Raw genomic sequence first — 17,145 nt, forward strand, 5'->3', positions numbered from 1 at the left:
AAAACCAGAAAATGAGAATGAGAGTATAGCTTTGGATGAAAACCCTGAGGGAGATGGTGAGCAATACAGTGATGCATACAGGCAGCAGCCCTCCAGCAAGCACCCCAGCTGATAAATGCATGTAGTAATTGGGGGTCTGATCTGGGCCAGAGACCTTGGGAATGCCTGCCTGCCAGCCTCACTGATCACTGACTGATCTATTCAGATTCTGTCTCTTACCCAACACCTCAAGGCAAAGGCAGCTTGAGCCCTGCCTAAGCCCCCTCTCTCACCTCCAAATCCTTCTTAACTGCACACCCAGTTGGCCTGAGAGCTGATATCCCTTAGTGCCCTGCTGTCCCTGGCAGGAAAAGAATAGAATCCCTAGGTCCCAGCAGCCACCTGACACAATCTGTAACCCTGAGTGAACCCCCTTCTCCTCCCTGGGGCTTAGATTTCCATTCCAGGAAATGGGGAGAAAAAGAAGAAGAATATTTCAACAGCCTGTCAAGATGAGAGGGTAGGAGGGAAGGGATATAGCAGAAGGTAAGCCAGAGAGCAGAGATGTCAATCAAAGCAGAGTAGAGAAGTCCCATATCCCCCACAGGTTAACAGGAGGGTGGTTGGGGAGATGAAGCTGGTTTTCCTCTCACCCAATGAATAATCCTGGCTCATATTCACTCTCTGAGGAGCAAATGAGGTATTCTCACAGCAACCTTCTAGCCCCAGCCCCCAGAGACTTCCTTCGTCTTTCCAGACTCCAGCTAAAAGAAAGATGGGGCGGGGGGGGGGGGGGGCAGCTAGGTGGCTCAGTGGATTGAGAGTTAGGTCTTGGAGACAGAAAGTCCTGAGTTCAAATGTTGGCCTCAGATACTTTCTAGCTGTGTGACTCTGGGCAAGTCACTTAACCCCAGTTGCCTACTCCTTACCACTCTTCTGCCTTGGAATTAATACTTGTATGGATTCTAAGAAAAAGAAAAAAAGATGAAACTCAAAAAAATGAGGCCTATGTCCTTTAGAGAAGGAAGGCATGGATTCTAGAAGATTAACCTCCAATCAGTGGGTGGGGCTCATGAGTCATTAGATTAGATTGGATTAGAATTCTGCCTTAGATTCTTAATAGCTGTGTGATCTGGGGCAGGTTGCTTAACTTTTCTAAGCCTCAGTTTCCTCATCCGTGAAATGGGGACAATAAAAGCACCTACTTCATTTGCAAGGCTGTGAGGATCAGTTGAGACTAGGCAAATCTGCAAACTTTAGCCCTGTGGAGAACTGTTGTCTGCTATTCTTAACTTGTTCACTGTTGAGCCAGCCAGGTGCCCTTAACACCCTTCCAAGCTGTAAATGGGGGGGGGGGGGGTAGGGGTACAGGTTGCCATGCCACACATTATGCACCTTTGGGACTTGGGAATGAGCACATTGTGTAGGGGTGTGGGGAGAAGGCAGGGTGAGAAAGAGGCTGATCTCACCAGAGCAGAGAACTTGTTCTGGCAAAGCTTGGGAAATAAACTTACAGGAGAAATAACCAGATTACAGACAACTTGGAAAGACAGAGACCTTGGACTTGATAGAGGGTCAGTAAGGGCAGTGTCTGTAGATTACTGTGCAGGGAAGTGACAGACAGATTAATTCTAGATTAGCCTGGTAACAGAAGATAAAAGAAGATTGGAGAGGAGAAAGCCTAGAGGCACCAGACCAAGTTAGGAGCCTGTTAAAAATAACAGGTGAGAGGTCATGAGGGCCTACCCTAGTCTGATTGCAAGAATCCAGGAAGGGGTGAAAGGGCACGTGCCTTTATGCCCAGGACCACCTGGAGCTCAGAATGAGCTCAGCCCCCTTTTCAGGGGGAATCCCTAATAAACAATGCTATAAATTAGCCTGTGTGTTTCCCACATTGCAAGTAGGGGTTCTGGGAACTAAGAAGGAATGAAAAAAGATCTATGGGGATGGGGTGTGAGTGTCTTTTCAGCAGAGTATATTTACTATCCAAAATCAGTGGCCTCAAAATCGAACCATCTCCAGCCTGAAGAGTGGAGTTAGTTAGAAACAAATTGGGGGACATGTGGCCCTCTCAGCCCCAGCTGCCCTTGTCTCTAAGGTCTGGCAAGCCCACAGGAGCCATGGCCCAACCAATCCCAGACATGTCTAGGCACAAAAATTGGCTTCGCCACTTGGGTGCTAAGACCCCATTAAGGGCCCGGAAGGCAGGTTTGAATCCAGTCTACTCTGGTTGTACAAATTCCATTCTGCTGTCCCATTTCCAACATACTTTACTTTCTCTCAAAACCTTTCCCTCTGCCTAGGTCTCCCCCCACATTCCCAATCCTATGCAAGCAGCACTCCATTGGTCCCTCATAAATGTGATGTCCCAAACCTTCCTTTCCATTGGGGACTTCTAGAAAAGTCTGAGGAGGGAGAGGGAAGGCATTCAGAAAAGTATTGAAAAAGACAAGTGGTGCCAGACCAGAGATCTGTTGAATTAAAACAGCCTGATGGAGAAAGAAGGGGAAACTCCTGGCTCCTTTCCTCCACCTCACTCTGACCCTCCAAACTTAACCCTCTGCCTCACTAAATCACAAAGGAGCTGCCTTTCTGGATTATGGGTAGACTAGAGGAAAGAGAAGAGAGAAAGGGGCTGACATAATTTCAGGCCCAGAGCTCATTTGCAGGCTCCTTTGCTTTCCCACCCTAATCCCAATCTCAATACCTCTACACAACCTCTTTGACAAACCATAATTCCCACCCACTAAAAATCTGAGCTTCTGCTCTGACACTTGGTTGGTCATGCATCAGTTGGCTTCCTTTGGACTTGACTTGGTACTGGTCCTGGATGGGACCGGGCTTGGGTTATGTTGGATCCATCAAACCAAACTCCTTGGAAGATGAGCCAATGGCTTCAAGGCACTACTCCAAACCCCTCTCTTCATCCAGTCATGCCAGCCTACTCTCTATCCACTTAGACCAAGTGTGCTATTTCTAAGGATGCTTCTAGAATATCCCTAAAGCCCAGATGCAGAATTTCAACCTCCAAACTTTTTATTTTTTAAACCCCAATACTGTGTATTGGCTCCAAGGCAGAAGAGTGGTAAGGGCTAGGCAATGGGGGTCAAGTGACTTGCCCAGGGTCACACAGCTGGGAAGTGTCTGAGACCAGATTTGAACCTAGGACCTCCTGTCTCTAGGCCTGGCTCTCAATCCACTGAGCTACCCAACTGCCCCTACCTCCAAACTTTTAAGCCACATTCAGTGGTAGCTATGAAAGGAGCAACCTGTAAGTAAAATTTAAAGGCACACTGATAGGGACTTCATTTCTGTCAGCCATAGGAAAGAGCTTATCTTCTTATCTACAGGAAGCATTTCTTGTTTGTCCAGGGATCTAAAGGAACACATTGGGAGTAATTTTGTGATGAGTTATTCTAAACTGTAATAAAATGTGCTTTAAAATGCTATATAAAGATTTCAAGTATGATAGAAACAGCCTAAGTCATTAAAGCTTAAAGTACATAAGGATTTCCTGAAAACCCATGTACACACACACACACACACACACACACACCTATCACTCAGTAGATATTCTGTTAGAAGACTTGATCCTTGGGCAGCTAGGTAGCTTAATGGATAGAAAGCCAGGGTTTCTGGGCTCAAATCTGGCCTCAGACACTTCCTAGCTATGTGACCCTGGGCAAGTCACTTGGCCCCTAAGGCTTCTGCCTTAGAATAGATACTTAGTATCAATTCTCAGAAGAAAGGATTTTTAAAAAAAATTTTAAGGCTTGACCCAGAGCCTCATTCACTAAGGAAGTCTCTAAGCTACTTTCCCCAAAAGCCAGTATAGGGGTTGCATGGAGGCACTAAATGATGAAGGCTCCCCAGAAGGGGAAGTTTTAAGTGCATCCATTAGATCAAACTCTTCCCCCATTACCCAGCACATGGATGATGTTTCCACACTCAGGAACCATTCTCCCTGCCCCGCCCTATCCCCAGGCTTCTAGGATTTGCAGTTTTGAGACTCTTTCCCAGGAAAGGAGGCTCTAGGCTAAGGCTTCCAGAGTTTCTTCCAGAGTTTTTAGGAAAGTAGGTGATGCAGTTTGAGGAGTAGAGTTAGACTGCTAGATCTGAGTTTGAATTGGCCTCAGACACTTACTAACTGTGTGACCCTGGGCAAGTTATTTAATCGCCACTTGCCTCAGTTTCTCCAGCTATAAAAGGGGAATAATAACAGCATCTACCTTGTAGGGTTATATTGTGATACTCAAATTAAAAAATAATACTTGTAGAAGCACTTAGCACAGTGCCTGGCACATAGTAGGTGCTATAAAAGCTTATTCCCTTCCCCTCTGTGTGAGCTTTCCTGACTCCAGGATTTGTACTCTTGAGAATTTTTGTTTGGGCACTGGTCAGCTGCCACCCTTTATTTAGAAACTTCTTAAAGATGGCGATCAGGGTCATCTCCTCTCTCCTTTTTCTCCCCCTATAGTGTCTAGAGCTGTGTTCACATTCGCAAACATGCACACACACTCACACTCTTTCTCATTCATAGACTCATACACATTCTCACACCCACACATCTATATAAACATACACAGCCCCCATGCACTTCCTCAGCCAACTCTGAGATTCTGCAACTCTTTTAGGAGCTGAAGAAGCAACCACCTCTGGGGAGAACCATCCCCACAACTGAGAGTTTCCCTCATGGCCATCCTCATGCTCCCTGACTCTGGGGGCAAAGAGATTGGGGGTACCCAAGTAACAGCCCCCCACTAATAGCCACGGCTCACATCTGGGACCTCTTAAAGGGTTTTAACAATAAACATTCCATCTGATCCTCACAACAAACCCCTAAGATAAGCTGAAAAGGTATCATGGCACCCTCTTGACTGCTAAGGAAACCATTTCCCAGAGAAATTGTGCCTAGCCCAGAATCACTTCTACAGAACCCTTCCATGGACAAGAAATCCATTCTCCTCCTCCCTTCCCCAACCCTTCTCCCCACAATGAGCAAATGAGGCTTCCCAAGGGTGAGAATTCCCTGCCCCAAAGCTCTTCTCTCCCTGAGTAAAATCCAGGATTAAGAGAGCTCAGAGAATCAGCCCCTTCAGCTAGTGGGGAAGTCCCATGAGGGAAAACTGCAAAACAGAGATGGGCAGGGAAGGGGTCTCTTGTGTTTATGATGAAGGGAGAAGAACCCCAACCCAAGGTACGTGGTTTCAGACTCCCACTCTGCCTTGGGTGACCTGGCCACTTGGCCTCTGGACCAGTGTTTCCTCACGAATGAAAAAAATGTCGGAGCAGATCATTTCTAGGACGCCTCTGAGGTCCAACCCTCCTTCCCTGGATCTGGTCTGTGTGGTGCTCTCTCCATCGCAGGACACTCAGACAGGAAGGATGGGCTGAGACTTGTCAGGCTCTGAGGTGTAACTGGATGGCTGTGTTGAAGGCCTGCAGGGTATGATAGGTGAATAAGACAAGGGTCACTGGGAGTAAGGTGACCCGTCGTATTTTCAAAAATAAATTTCGGGGCATGGTGTCTGACAAGATATTCTTTTTGCAAAGCCTTTTTTAAAAAAACACACACACACATTTAATTTTCTTAAAATGCAGATTATCTCCCAAAATGCTACACTTAGAGGGGGATTTTTTTTTTAAACGCAGGCCAAGGTCTTGGAGGGAGAGAAACCTCCCCCCAATTGAAAAAAGCTTCTGATTATCACCCTCCTGCTGCTTTCCCCAACCTTTTAAATGCAAACCCAGGCTTCTTTGAGGAGTCTCTGGGAATCTGTACCAACGGCCCACTCCCCCTAGGCCCCAGCACCTCCCCTGAGTCATCCCCAAACACTTGTGCAAGGCATCTCTCTTGCCTTGGACAGGCACCACCCACCTGGCCGAGCTGGTAAAACTGGGGGCTTGGCAGCACCCCAGCTGGGGCCTTTCCAGGGCGATTCTCAGATGGACACCTTAGAGGAGCCAGGGGGGAAAGCCTCGTCAAGTTCCCAGAATCCTCTGGACCAGCCAACTCTTAGTTAATCAAAGTAGTTATTAAGAAATAACTTTTAAAAAACCCTATAGATAATAACCAAAACTCACTGAAACCTTCCAACCCCCACAATCAAATCTCTTGCCAGAATTGTTTACAGGAAGTAAAATGAAACAGTCAGTCACCACATGGGAGACCTTAGTTTCCTCCTCTGCAAAAGGATGAGACTGAACTGCATGACCTCTAAGTTCCCTTCCAGCATTGATGTCATTCATTCGTTCATTCATTCATTCGTTCATTCGTTCATTCATTCATTCATTCATTCCTCCCTCTGACGAGTACTTAATAAGCACCTGTGCTAAATGTCGGAGGAGGCACCATGGTAAATATGACAGTCTCTGCCCTCAAGGAGCTTACAGTCTGGTAGGAATTATAATAAAAAAAATAATGATAAATAGAATCCAAATTAGAATATAATAAATATATGAGAGCTACCACCCCAGTGCAACTATCAATAATATGGAAATGGGTCTTGATCAATGACACATGTAAAACCCAGTGGAAATCTGCATTGGCTATAGGGTCGAGGGGCAGGGGATGTAGAGGGGAGAGAAAGAACATGAATCATGGAACCATGGAAAATTTTTCTATTAAAAAGTAAATAAATAGTTCTTTGGGGAAAAAAATAAATATATGAGAGGAATACAAAGTGCTTTAAGACCAGATGAGGGACAGATTGGGAGGTGGGGAAGAGATCAGGGAAAGCTTTAGAGAGGAGGTAATTTTTTTCTTTTAAACCTTTACCTTCTGTCTTAGAATCAACACTCAGCATCACTTTCAAGGCAGACAAGCAGTAAAGGCTACGAGATTGAGGTTAAGGGACTTGCCCAGAGTCACACAGCTAGGCAGTGTCTTTGGTTGTATTTGAACCCAAGACGTCCCCCTCTTTAGTTCTGGTTCTCAGTCCACTGAGCCACCTCGCTGCCCCTGAGGAGGTATGAGTTTCCCTTCTGTCTGCCCTACGGCATGCTGAGAGGGGGCCAACAGTGGTCCCCGAGGATACACCAGGCAGGGGGAAGGCAGAGCTCTGAATCCTGGTCCATCGTCCCTTAGCGAGCAGAGATTCAGCTGACTCTTAAAATGCCTCCCTCCCCCAATTCCTGCTCGCTCTTCCCAGGGGGACCACCGGCTCCCATTTCTCCTCCAAGGTCCTCTGGAAGGCGAGGCAGGACTTTGGATCAAAGTCAGATTTCTGAAACAGGAGGAAAGGGGGTTTCCCGGGGAATCGGGACCCCTGCGTCCCGTCTCTTCTCCTCCCCCTGAAGTCAAAGTTGGCCTCGACACTCCGAGATCCCCCACTCAGCAAATAATCTCCAGGGGTAATTGAATGTAGTGGAACGGGGGCTTTTCAGCCTCAGAGTGGAAGTCTCTGGATGTCATTTAATGGCATAAAAAATAAAAGGCTCAGGCCTCCCGCCTACCAGCACCAGGATATCATTAATCTCAGTAGAAAAGCATCAGTGCTCCTATCACCGCCAGCCAGCCCTGCCAACGAGCCAGACAAATTACAGACTTAAGCCAGGATCCTGGCGGGACTGTTATTAGGCTGGAGTTGGATTTTTTATTTATTTATTTTTTTTGCAGGGCCACTGTCCCTGATGAGAGGCAGCGGAGCAGTGGTCGGGGAGTTGCATGGGAAAGCAGTGAATGGGAACAGGATAGCTCCCAAGCTCAGCAGCTGGGGGGGAGAGAAGGTGGCTGGAGCTCCACGAGTCAGCCACCACCCAAAGGTGCCCCAGCTAGAGGAGTCCCCCTGCTCGTTAGCCCTCCAGAAGCAGCCCAGAAGGAAGAGGATGGCTCATGCTTAGGCAGTCCCCGCAGGCGTACACAGGGCCCAGTACCCGACTTCCCCTCACAGCATCGCAGTGAGGCAGGTATGCCAGGCATCGTCCCCATTTCACAGATGGGGAAACAGGGTCAAAGAGGTTGTGAGTGGTACTTACCCCCAGCTGTATCCTCATCGCAGCCACACTCTCGAACCATTTCCACCCCACTGGAAATCTGGACCCGAATTCTCTAATGGAGAGCTTTTATCTTTCACAGTCTTGTCAGCAAGCCCCTAAGCAGGTGCCCTAGTCCTCCCCTCCTTTCCCAGCTTTCCTTTAGGGGTCATCTTCCCCCATTAGAATGGAAGCTCTTGGGGCACAGAGACTGCCTTGCTTATATTTTGTGCCCCCCGTGCATAGCACAGTGCCTGGCACATAATACCAACTTAACAAATGCTCCATTTATCTATCTGGTGCTGTGCTATCAAGTGCCAGGGACAGGATTAGAACTTTCCCATCTACTCCACCAGTGGGGTGAAGGAGAGGGACGGAAGACAGGCAGAAGGCATGGGGCCACCCCACACCTGGATCTTTGCCAGGCTGAGTTTCCCATCAGTTTAGAGGTCAGGGCTGGTGGTCAGTGGTTCGGGGCAGAGGCACACAGACAGAGCTGCTGCCCTTAGGTTATTTCTGAGGGCCTTCAGCAAAGCTATGCTTGAGAGCCTAGATGCCTGGAGAGTTCAAGAATGGAATGGAATGAGTTGTTCAATATTCAGTTATCTATTTCTTGTGAAGTCATTCTGTGTATTTTTTTGAACCCTGACCTTCCGATTTAGAATCAGTACTATGTATTGTTTCCAAGGCAGAAGAGTGGTAAGAACTAGGCAATGGGGGTCAAGTGACTTGCCCAGGGTCACACAGCTAGGAAGTGTCTGAGGTCACATTTGAACCCAGGACCTCCCATCTCTGAGCCTGGCTCTCCATCCGCTGAGTCACCTAGGGGCCCTCATTGCATCTGTATTTTAATTCCTAAGGAACAAGATGAGGGCCCATTAGACTTGCTTGCTACAATGACTAGCACAGTGCCCCATGAAGGCAGCTGTTGACATTAAGGGTGATGGTGTCAGGGGCAGCTGGGTGACTCAGTAGATAGAAAGCTAGGCCTACAGACGGGAGGTCCTCACTTCAAATCTAGCCTCAGATACTTCTTAGCTGTGTGACCCTGAGAAAGTCACTTAACCTCCATTGCCCAGCCTTTATTTTACCAAGACACAGTATTGATTCTAAGATGGAAAGCAAGGGCTTAAAAAAACAGAAAGACTAATGGTGTCTTGCTGGGTTCAAATTTGGCCTCCAACACTTCCTAGCCATGTTTAAGTCCCCCATATGAAAGTCATCTAATTGAGATAATTCCTATTTTGATGAATAATGATTTACATACTTGTCTTTGAGCTAAAATTTCCTAGAATGACAAATGTATAATTTTGTACACTTAATAAATTACGTTCTTATTTTCAAAGAAAAAAACAAACCCTGAGCAAGTCACTTCACCCCAATTGCCTGGCCCTTACCCTTCTTTTTTCTTGGAACCTATACTTAGGATCAATTCTAAGACAAAAAATAAGAGTTTTTTTTTTTAATGATGGTGTCATTGGGAGCTCACCCTCTTTGTTGGAGACCCTCCCCAGTTATGTGGCTCCTTCTACCCACTTGCAAATGGAGACATTCATCTCATCTTCTTTAGCCCTTTGAAGGGGCCCTGCTATGAAGGGGCTCATGTATCCACCTTTTAAAGTGTATTACAGGGTCTTTCCCTCTCTTCCCTACAATCCAGCCTTCCTGGTAGCTTCCTTATACCTAGAACTGCTGATGGCAATTCTCTGTTCAAAGTCCTTCAATGGCTTCCCATTGGAGACTTTGCCACACAAGAATTAGTTGAAGGAACTGAAAGATGCCTAGCCTGGAGAAGAAAAGGCTTGGGGTGAGGGTGGGACGGCATGTTAGCTGTCTTCAAGGATTTGAAAGGCTGTCTTACAGAAGAGGGATCGAACTTGTTCTTCTTGGCCCCAGAGGGGAGAACTTGAAGAAATGGATAGAAGTTTCAAGGACGCAGATTTAGGCCCTTACCTAAGGTGACAGCAAGGAAAAACTTCCTAGCAATTAGCACTATCTAAAAGTGGGATGGGCTGACTTGGGAGTTTCTGCTTCATTGAAGGTCTTCAAGTAGACCTTGTATGATTACTTGTCTAGATGTTATAGAAGGGATTACTGTTGACAGAAACACAAGTCAGAATCCTAGAGCCAGATAGAAGTTCATAAAAACCTTCTGGTCCCACCTCCTCATTTTACATATAAGGAAACTGAGGCCCAAAGTTGAAGTGTTTTGCCCAAGATCAAATAGGTATTTAGTATCAGAAGTGGAATTTGAACCCAGTTCCTCTAACACCAGAGCTAATGTTCTTTCCATTGTTGAACTATATGTCCTCTAAAATTCTCTCCGATTTTGAGAGTCTATGATTTAATGGGAAGGAAGAAAGATTCAAAAGATATTTCAGGGACAAAATAGACAAGGCTTGACAACTGATGGTGGAGGGGTGGGGTGAAGATGAGGCAGACATCGTCAAGGTTTCAAGCTTGGGTGACTAATGAATGCTAATGCCATTAAAAAGAAAGATAGGGTTTGGGGGATTTTTGAGGGATGTGTCAATTTTGGATATGTTAGAGGTATAGCATGCACATTATTATTACTCCATTTATTATCCTCTTATCTATGTGCAATATATGTGCTACTTAGAGCAACACGGGTAGAAATGCCTGAGGAGAAGTTGGAAAGATGAGGCTAGAACTAACGTGAGAGTCCAGAGCTAGAAATATGGATTTTGGAGTTCTCTATATAGAAATAATCATCAAGACCACTGGAGGAGAAAAGATTGCCAAGGGAGATAGTGTAGAAAGAGAAGAAAAGAGGGATAAACCCTTGGAGGACACTCACACTTAGGAATGGGACCAAGACAAAACTATTGAAAAAGACAGAGGAGGAGAGAAGGCAGGAGTGTACAAGGAATCATGGCAGCCAATGAACAAGAGAGGATCAGCATCCTGGGGCCAACCTCCAATAGCATCAGTGCTACAGAAAAGCCAAGGAGGAGGAAGAGGAGGAGGAGGAGGATCCAAGACAGCCATTGGACTTTGGTACTCCAGAGGACATTGATAATCTTAGAGAAGTTTCAGAAGAGAGATGAGGTTGAAAGAAATCGAAAAGCCTTTTGGAGTGTATGGTTGATAAACAAGTGGATATTATTCTTTCCAAAAGTTTGTCAATGAAGGGAAGGAGATAAGATGGCAGCTTGAGAAGATAGCCAAGTCAAGGGAAGAATTTTGTTTTGTTTTTTGTTTGTTTGTTTTTTCCCATTGGAGAGATCTGAATGGTGAAGGGTCCTAAGCCCATGCTGCAGGAGATAGTATGTTTAACTAGGAGAAGAGAAGACTCGAGTACTTGAAAAACCATTTTGTGAGAGAGGAAATTGCAAGGAAATTTTTGCAAAGAGGCAAATAAATGCAAGGGTTGATGAATGGGAAAAGTTCCTAAAAAGTACAGCTATCCAAAAATGGAATGGGCTGTTTTGTTAAGTGAGTTCTCCTCACTGGAGGTGTTCAGCCAAAGGCTGGATGGCTACCTACTACATATGTTGTAGCAGAGATTCTTTTTCCTTTATGGGCTGCCCCCAGATGGCTCCTGTGGTCCCTTCCAGGACTAAAATTCTATGAGTATATTTGTAGCCAGAGTTAGGAGCTGGTAAGATGGTGGGGTTTTAAGGATGATTGCTCTAACAAGGTCATGGAGAAAGTGGAGATAAATCCAAGCCAAGCTCACGTGTGAAAAGGTTGGCTTTATAGAATTGGGGGTTGAAGGTAGTTACCTCAGGGATGGGGAGGTCACTGAGAAATTTTGATATGTGGAAGAGGGGAAGTAAAGGAGTTCTGGGATGTCCTCTGACTTTTAAGGGGGGAAGGGAAGGATTCCACCTGGACACTTTTCAAAAAGAGGGCCTGGAACAATATCTGTGGAGAGTATGATGGGGAAGCAATCAGAGTTGAATAAAAAGATTTCAGTGCACCAGGGAGAAAGCCCTGTTGAGATTAGACAGAGTGAATTCCTAGTGGACTCAGAATGATTCTGTTATTTCCTCTTCTAACCATGGAGAAGTCAAATAGATAACCCAAGTTACTGAGGTCTGGAGGTTAGCAGGCTGAGAACAGCGCAAGGTCATGGAGGTAAGGGATTCACCAGCGCCTGGTATATAAATAGATGAGCAAGAACAGAAGAACCTTCAGGGCTCCATGGGCCGGATGCCAGCCCCCCTGCATCCTGGGGCTGCCAAGCAGACTGACTATTGCCCTTTTTCACCTAGGGAGACCTAGAACGACATCCCAGAAAGCACTGGCTGTCTCAGGGACCTCCCTCTCACCCCCCTCGTTCAATAAGAATGAAAGGGTACACCTCAGGAGGACCCTCTGGAGTCACACCCCCACAAATACCCAGGAGGAGACCCTCTTGACAGGCTTCTGTGTATATCCAAGTTCCATATGGCACAGACAGCTGACTCCACTCCAGCTTGTGGAAAGAGGCTGAGCCATCCATGGCGGGCTCTTCTCAGAGCAATAACCGCAAAGAAACCACAGTCCTCTGGCTCCCTACCCCGGCCCCCTCACCAAGGTCTGACTCATCCCTCTTCCTTTTAGACCTTATAGAGGGGCAGAAGGGTGTGACAGGAAGAGTGTGTATGTCTGGGGGGCGGGGGAGGGGGGGAGCATCACAATAGAGCCAGAGAGGAGATAATTGGGGTAGGGACTCGGCTGATCTGCTTCCAAGAGCTGGGCTTGAAGACAAAGCCCAGCTTTAAAGAGTTGCCAAAGAAAACCAAGAACAGTTATGCTGGAGATGGGCATGGCTGGGGTAGGATGTGGGCTGCCGAGCACCTCTTAGACCCATAAAGCCCCCAGGTGCCCCTGGAGTCAGGGGCATAGGGGATTTCTCTTTGCCATCCCCTGTTTCCTCCGACCTCTTCATCAGGTTCAGTTCTTTGCTCCCAAATCATCTCCTGCCAGGTTCACATGCCCACCTTCCATCACACAAAGGCCAGGCCAGTCCTTCCTTCCTCAGTGTTCTCATTTCCCCTGGATCATAGGGTAGCAGACTAAAATTCCTGATGGATTAGGAAGAAGAATGAATCGATGTTGGGTTACATTCAGATTTTGGCAAGCGGGGATCTTTTCCAGAGAAAAGAACACTGAGCCTTAGAGTCAAGAGAGACCTAAGTGCAAATCCTTCCTCTGACATACTAGCGAGGTGATCCTGGGCAAGTCTCTTAACCACTCTTTGCCTCAGTTTCCTCAACTGTAAAATGAGAGGCATAAAAACACCTGCCTTCCAAGTTAGTTATGAGGATCAAATGAGATATTATGGTGCCTGGCACATAGTGTGTGTTCTGTAAATGTCTATTCCCCTCTCCCTTACCTATAAAATCTTGCATTAATAAGCCCTCAATAAATGCTTGTTGAATTGGATTGGACTGAAAGAGGAAGAGCAAAGAAGGCAGAGATGTACTTGAAAAAGAAAAGATGATGACAATCAATCACAGGGGGGGAAAAGGCAGAGCTAATTAATTCATTATTTTGCTTCTGTTTTCTCTTTTAAGGAGAATGGTCTTCTGATTGGGAAATAAAAGTCAAAAAAGGACTAGCAAAGTATTGATATACCAGATGTTAGGAAGTGAGTGGTAAGCTTCTATCCACTCTCAATGAGTTTAGGACATTAGGACCTCCTGGGCTACTAACCAGGGTACTAAAAACAAAAACAAAACTAGTGGACATGATTACATCACCTCAGAGAGAGAGGTGATATAACCTGCCTGGGTATTACCTACACAGGTAGTAAATGGTAGAAGTGGGATTTGAACTCAGGTCCTTAGACTCTCGAATCTGGCATTTCTTCCACTATCCCAACCCACTCAAGCTCTGAGAAATTCACATTTGTAAGATTGCTTACAAAAGTTCTTTTACTTGGGACTTTCAAGTAACTGCCCAACACAAATGAATAAGATCAGGGATTAGGCCTATTATTCGAAATGTAATAACATTTGAATCTAAACATTTTCATATCCACCTTTAAAAAGATCCTTGTTCTCTGGCTGTGAAGATGCCTACTATGTGGCCCTTAAGTCTAAATATCCCTTAAGGCAAAATATCCCTAGTTTTCTTAGTAGTTCCCTTATGTGGCATGGTTTGGAGACCAGGGACTATCCTACATCCATTCTTCTGAAAGTTTTCCAAATTATTAATTTCTTTCTGAAAATGAGCCTCCCAGAACAAAACACAACATTCTAGATTTGATCTAAACAAGGAGCATGCATCAGGACTGTTACCTCCTTCCCTCTCGGACACTTCCCTATTAATTCAGTTTAATTAGCTTTTTTTAGCCACCACGTCACATTGTTGACTCATACTGAGCTTGTGGTCTACTGAAATCCTCAGGACTTTTTCACATGACCAACAGTTACCTAGTCAGACCCTCAGTGACTCTGTACTTGTACAATTGATTTTTGGAACTCCATTGTAGGACCTTACATTTAGCCCTGTTATACCTCCTCTCCTTAGATTTCTCCCATTATTCTTCTCTCAGGGTCTCTTTGCTTCCTGGATCTTGTGGTCAAAAATGTTAACCATCTCTTCCTGCTCTGGGTCATCTACAAATTTAATAAGCATGCTATCTATGTCCTCATTTGGAAGAAAAATGTTTAACAGAAAAAATGCCAAGCCTAGATTCCTGGGGGCACTCCGCTAGTTGGAATGAATTTATTAATCACCATTCTTTATGTCCACTTCTTCATGGTTCTGAATCTATCTAGCCTCTATAATCTAGCCCAGAGGTGTCATACTTTTGGCCCACAACACTTCCTGAGTGATGTGGGAACCAGATTCAAATATAATTGGGAAATATTTGACAAATAAAAAGCAATTAAACATAGATAATATATTTTCTTTACAAAAAAACTTTACTTACTGTCTAAGAATCAATACCTTGTATTGGTTCCAAGGCAGTAGATTAGTAAAGGGTAGGCATTATTAGACAGGGGTTGAGTGACTTGCCCAAGAAGTGTCTGAGGCCAGATTTGAACCCAGGTCCTCCCATCTCTAGCCCTGGCTCTCAATCCACTGAGCCATCTAGTTGCCCCCTAATATTGTATTTTCAAACTAAATCAGTATGCCATCAGAGATCCTTGGGTATGATTAGTGCTCTTCCTTCCCATTTCTATTTGACTTTGGCACCATGAATCTAGCCTACATCTTTATCATGTTCACAAAGATATGGAGTTTACCATAGCTTTGCCAAAATCCAGATATAATCTATGTCTATCTCATTCTCTAGCAACCCTTTAAAAAAAAAAAGGAAGTAAAGTTAGCTTGGAAAGAGCAACTCATGCTAGTTTTTACTGATTAATACTTTCCACACTAAGTGCTTTGACAAACTCTCCCTTTAATACATTCTAGAATTTTGTCAAAAATTATCATGTCATTTCTCATCACCAGGCCTCAGTTTTCTGATAAATTTACATTCAGGACATCCCATTTCTTCCATGTGTCTCCATCATTCCCTCAGCCCCTTCTTATTTATCCTGACAACTCCTTCTCCCCACAGGAAAATCTTCCTCCTCTAGTTCTCTTCCCTTTACCCCCCTCCAACTCTGCCTCAGTTTCCCTAATAGGCACCAGACTTGGGACCTCCCAACCTACACTTCTCAACCCTCAGTCCTACTTCTCCCATCCCCACCAAAGGTCCAGAGTCAGAGTCTTTATGTCCTTTCAACATTGCTATTAGCCATGAACTACCCCTGCCCTGTGTGCCCTGTCAACAAATGTTGCATTACATGTGGGTTTTAGTTGTATTTGTTGTTTTTCCTTGTGGGAGGAAGGGCAGAAGAGATAGGAAGAGAGATACTAAGGGGGTCAAAGAGATGCTTCTGCTTTTTTCAGACCCAGCAGCTAGAGTGGTCGGGTGTGGAGCCTGCAAGGCATCAAGGCCTAATTCCAGGATCTAGAGTGGGTTCATAGATCAACTTTAAATGTATTCCAGTTTGTCATGGTTCCAGGCCCGAAGACCTCTCAGAATTTTAGCTGATAAAAATGGATCAAGAGCGATAGGGGAAACAGCTAGGTGGCTCAGTGGATAGAGGGCCAGGCTTAGAAATGAAACCAATACACAGTATTGATTCGAAGATGGAAGGCAACAGTTTAAAAAAAGTGAAGGGAAGAGGGAATAGGGTAGATAGAGGCTATGGAGGATTAGGATATTCTCCCACTGACACAGTAAAAGGAAAATGTTGGAGGAAAACTGCTACTAAGTGATTAGTCTTTCCTTATAGCCCTAGTTAAGTGGGTACCCTTCTATCTAATGGCAAGGTAGGAAGTTTGGACACCCCTCACTTTCTTCTTACTTTTTTTTCAGATTCCTGGTCCATCGGTTCCTTCATAAAACATTTCCACCTGGGCCCTGTGGCAGCCAGCCAGTTCATGACCCAGAACTATAATGATTTTTAGCCAGGCCTAAAAGCACTGGGAAAAGTGGCCAAATGACTGGATTTGGGCTGCTCTTCTTGGAAGTCTACACCAAAGTTCTCTGCTCTTTGTTCAATCACCCTTTCCTCCCACAAGGTCATCTCAAACTTGGAGAAAATCTTCAAGGTGTGGCCATTAGATTTGGAACCCCTTTCGCACCCCGCAAAAAAAAAATAAAATAAAAATAACATCTTCTATTGCCATCTGGTTTGATCTGTCAGCTTCTTCTCATTCTTCTTCCCAAAATCAGAAAGAAATTTTAAAAAAACCAGTGAGCAAAGACAGACTTGGAGGGAGGCTTTCTCAAAGATGAGGGAGAGAAAGTGAGAAGCAAAATATCTAGATTCTTATTCTGACTTTGTGGTTAACTTAATCTGAGACCTTGAGCAAGTCACTTACCTTCCCTTAAACCTCAGCTTTCTCACCTTTGAAATGAGGGGATTCAATTAAATCAGGGGTTCTTAGCCTTTTTTGGGCAGGAAGCCTTTGTACTAATTCTCAGAATTCTGTCTCAAAATAATTGGAGGAAATGGTGAATTTCAGTTAGAGGTTCCTGAAAAGAAAAATGTCTTTTTCCCCTTCCCCTTCAAATCTAACCAAGGATCCCTTGGGGGGGGGGGGGGAGGGTTAACCACCCTAGGTTAAGAACTCCTAAAATAGATGGTCTTTAGCTCCCTTTCATTTGGGCCATGGTAGGGTTTCATGCGCCTAATTAATCAGACATACCATCCCTTCCATTGGACCCACCCT

The 17,145-nt window shown here is 45.2% G+C and overlaps 1 protein-coding gene across 1 annotated transcript in view; it reads left to right on the plus strand.

Moving 5' to 3' along the window:
* Window positions 1-16,603, plus strand: part of PEBP4 (phosphatidylethanolamine binding protein 4) — a 301,778-nt gene extending 285,175 nt beyond the window's left edge. The window contains 1 exon segment of the mRNA XM_044663477.1: window positions 16,286-16,603. Within this exon segment, the coding sequence (XP_044519412.1) occupies window positions 16,286-16,377 (92 nt within the window). The 3' untranslated portion in view covers window positions 16,378-16,603.
* The last annotated feature ends 542 nt before the right edge of the window (window positions 16,604-17,145 follow it).

Source organism: Gracilinanus agilis, chromosome 2, assembly GCF_016433145.1.
Source record: "Gracilinanus agilis isolate LMUSP501 chromosome 2, AgileGrace, whole genome shotgun sequence".
Lineage (NCBI taxonomy): Eukaryota > Metazoa > Chordata > Mammalia > Didelphimorphia > Didelphidae > Gracilinanus > Gracilinanus agilis.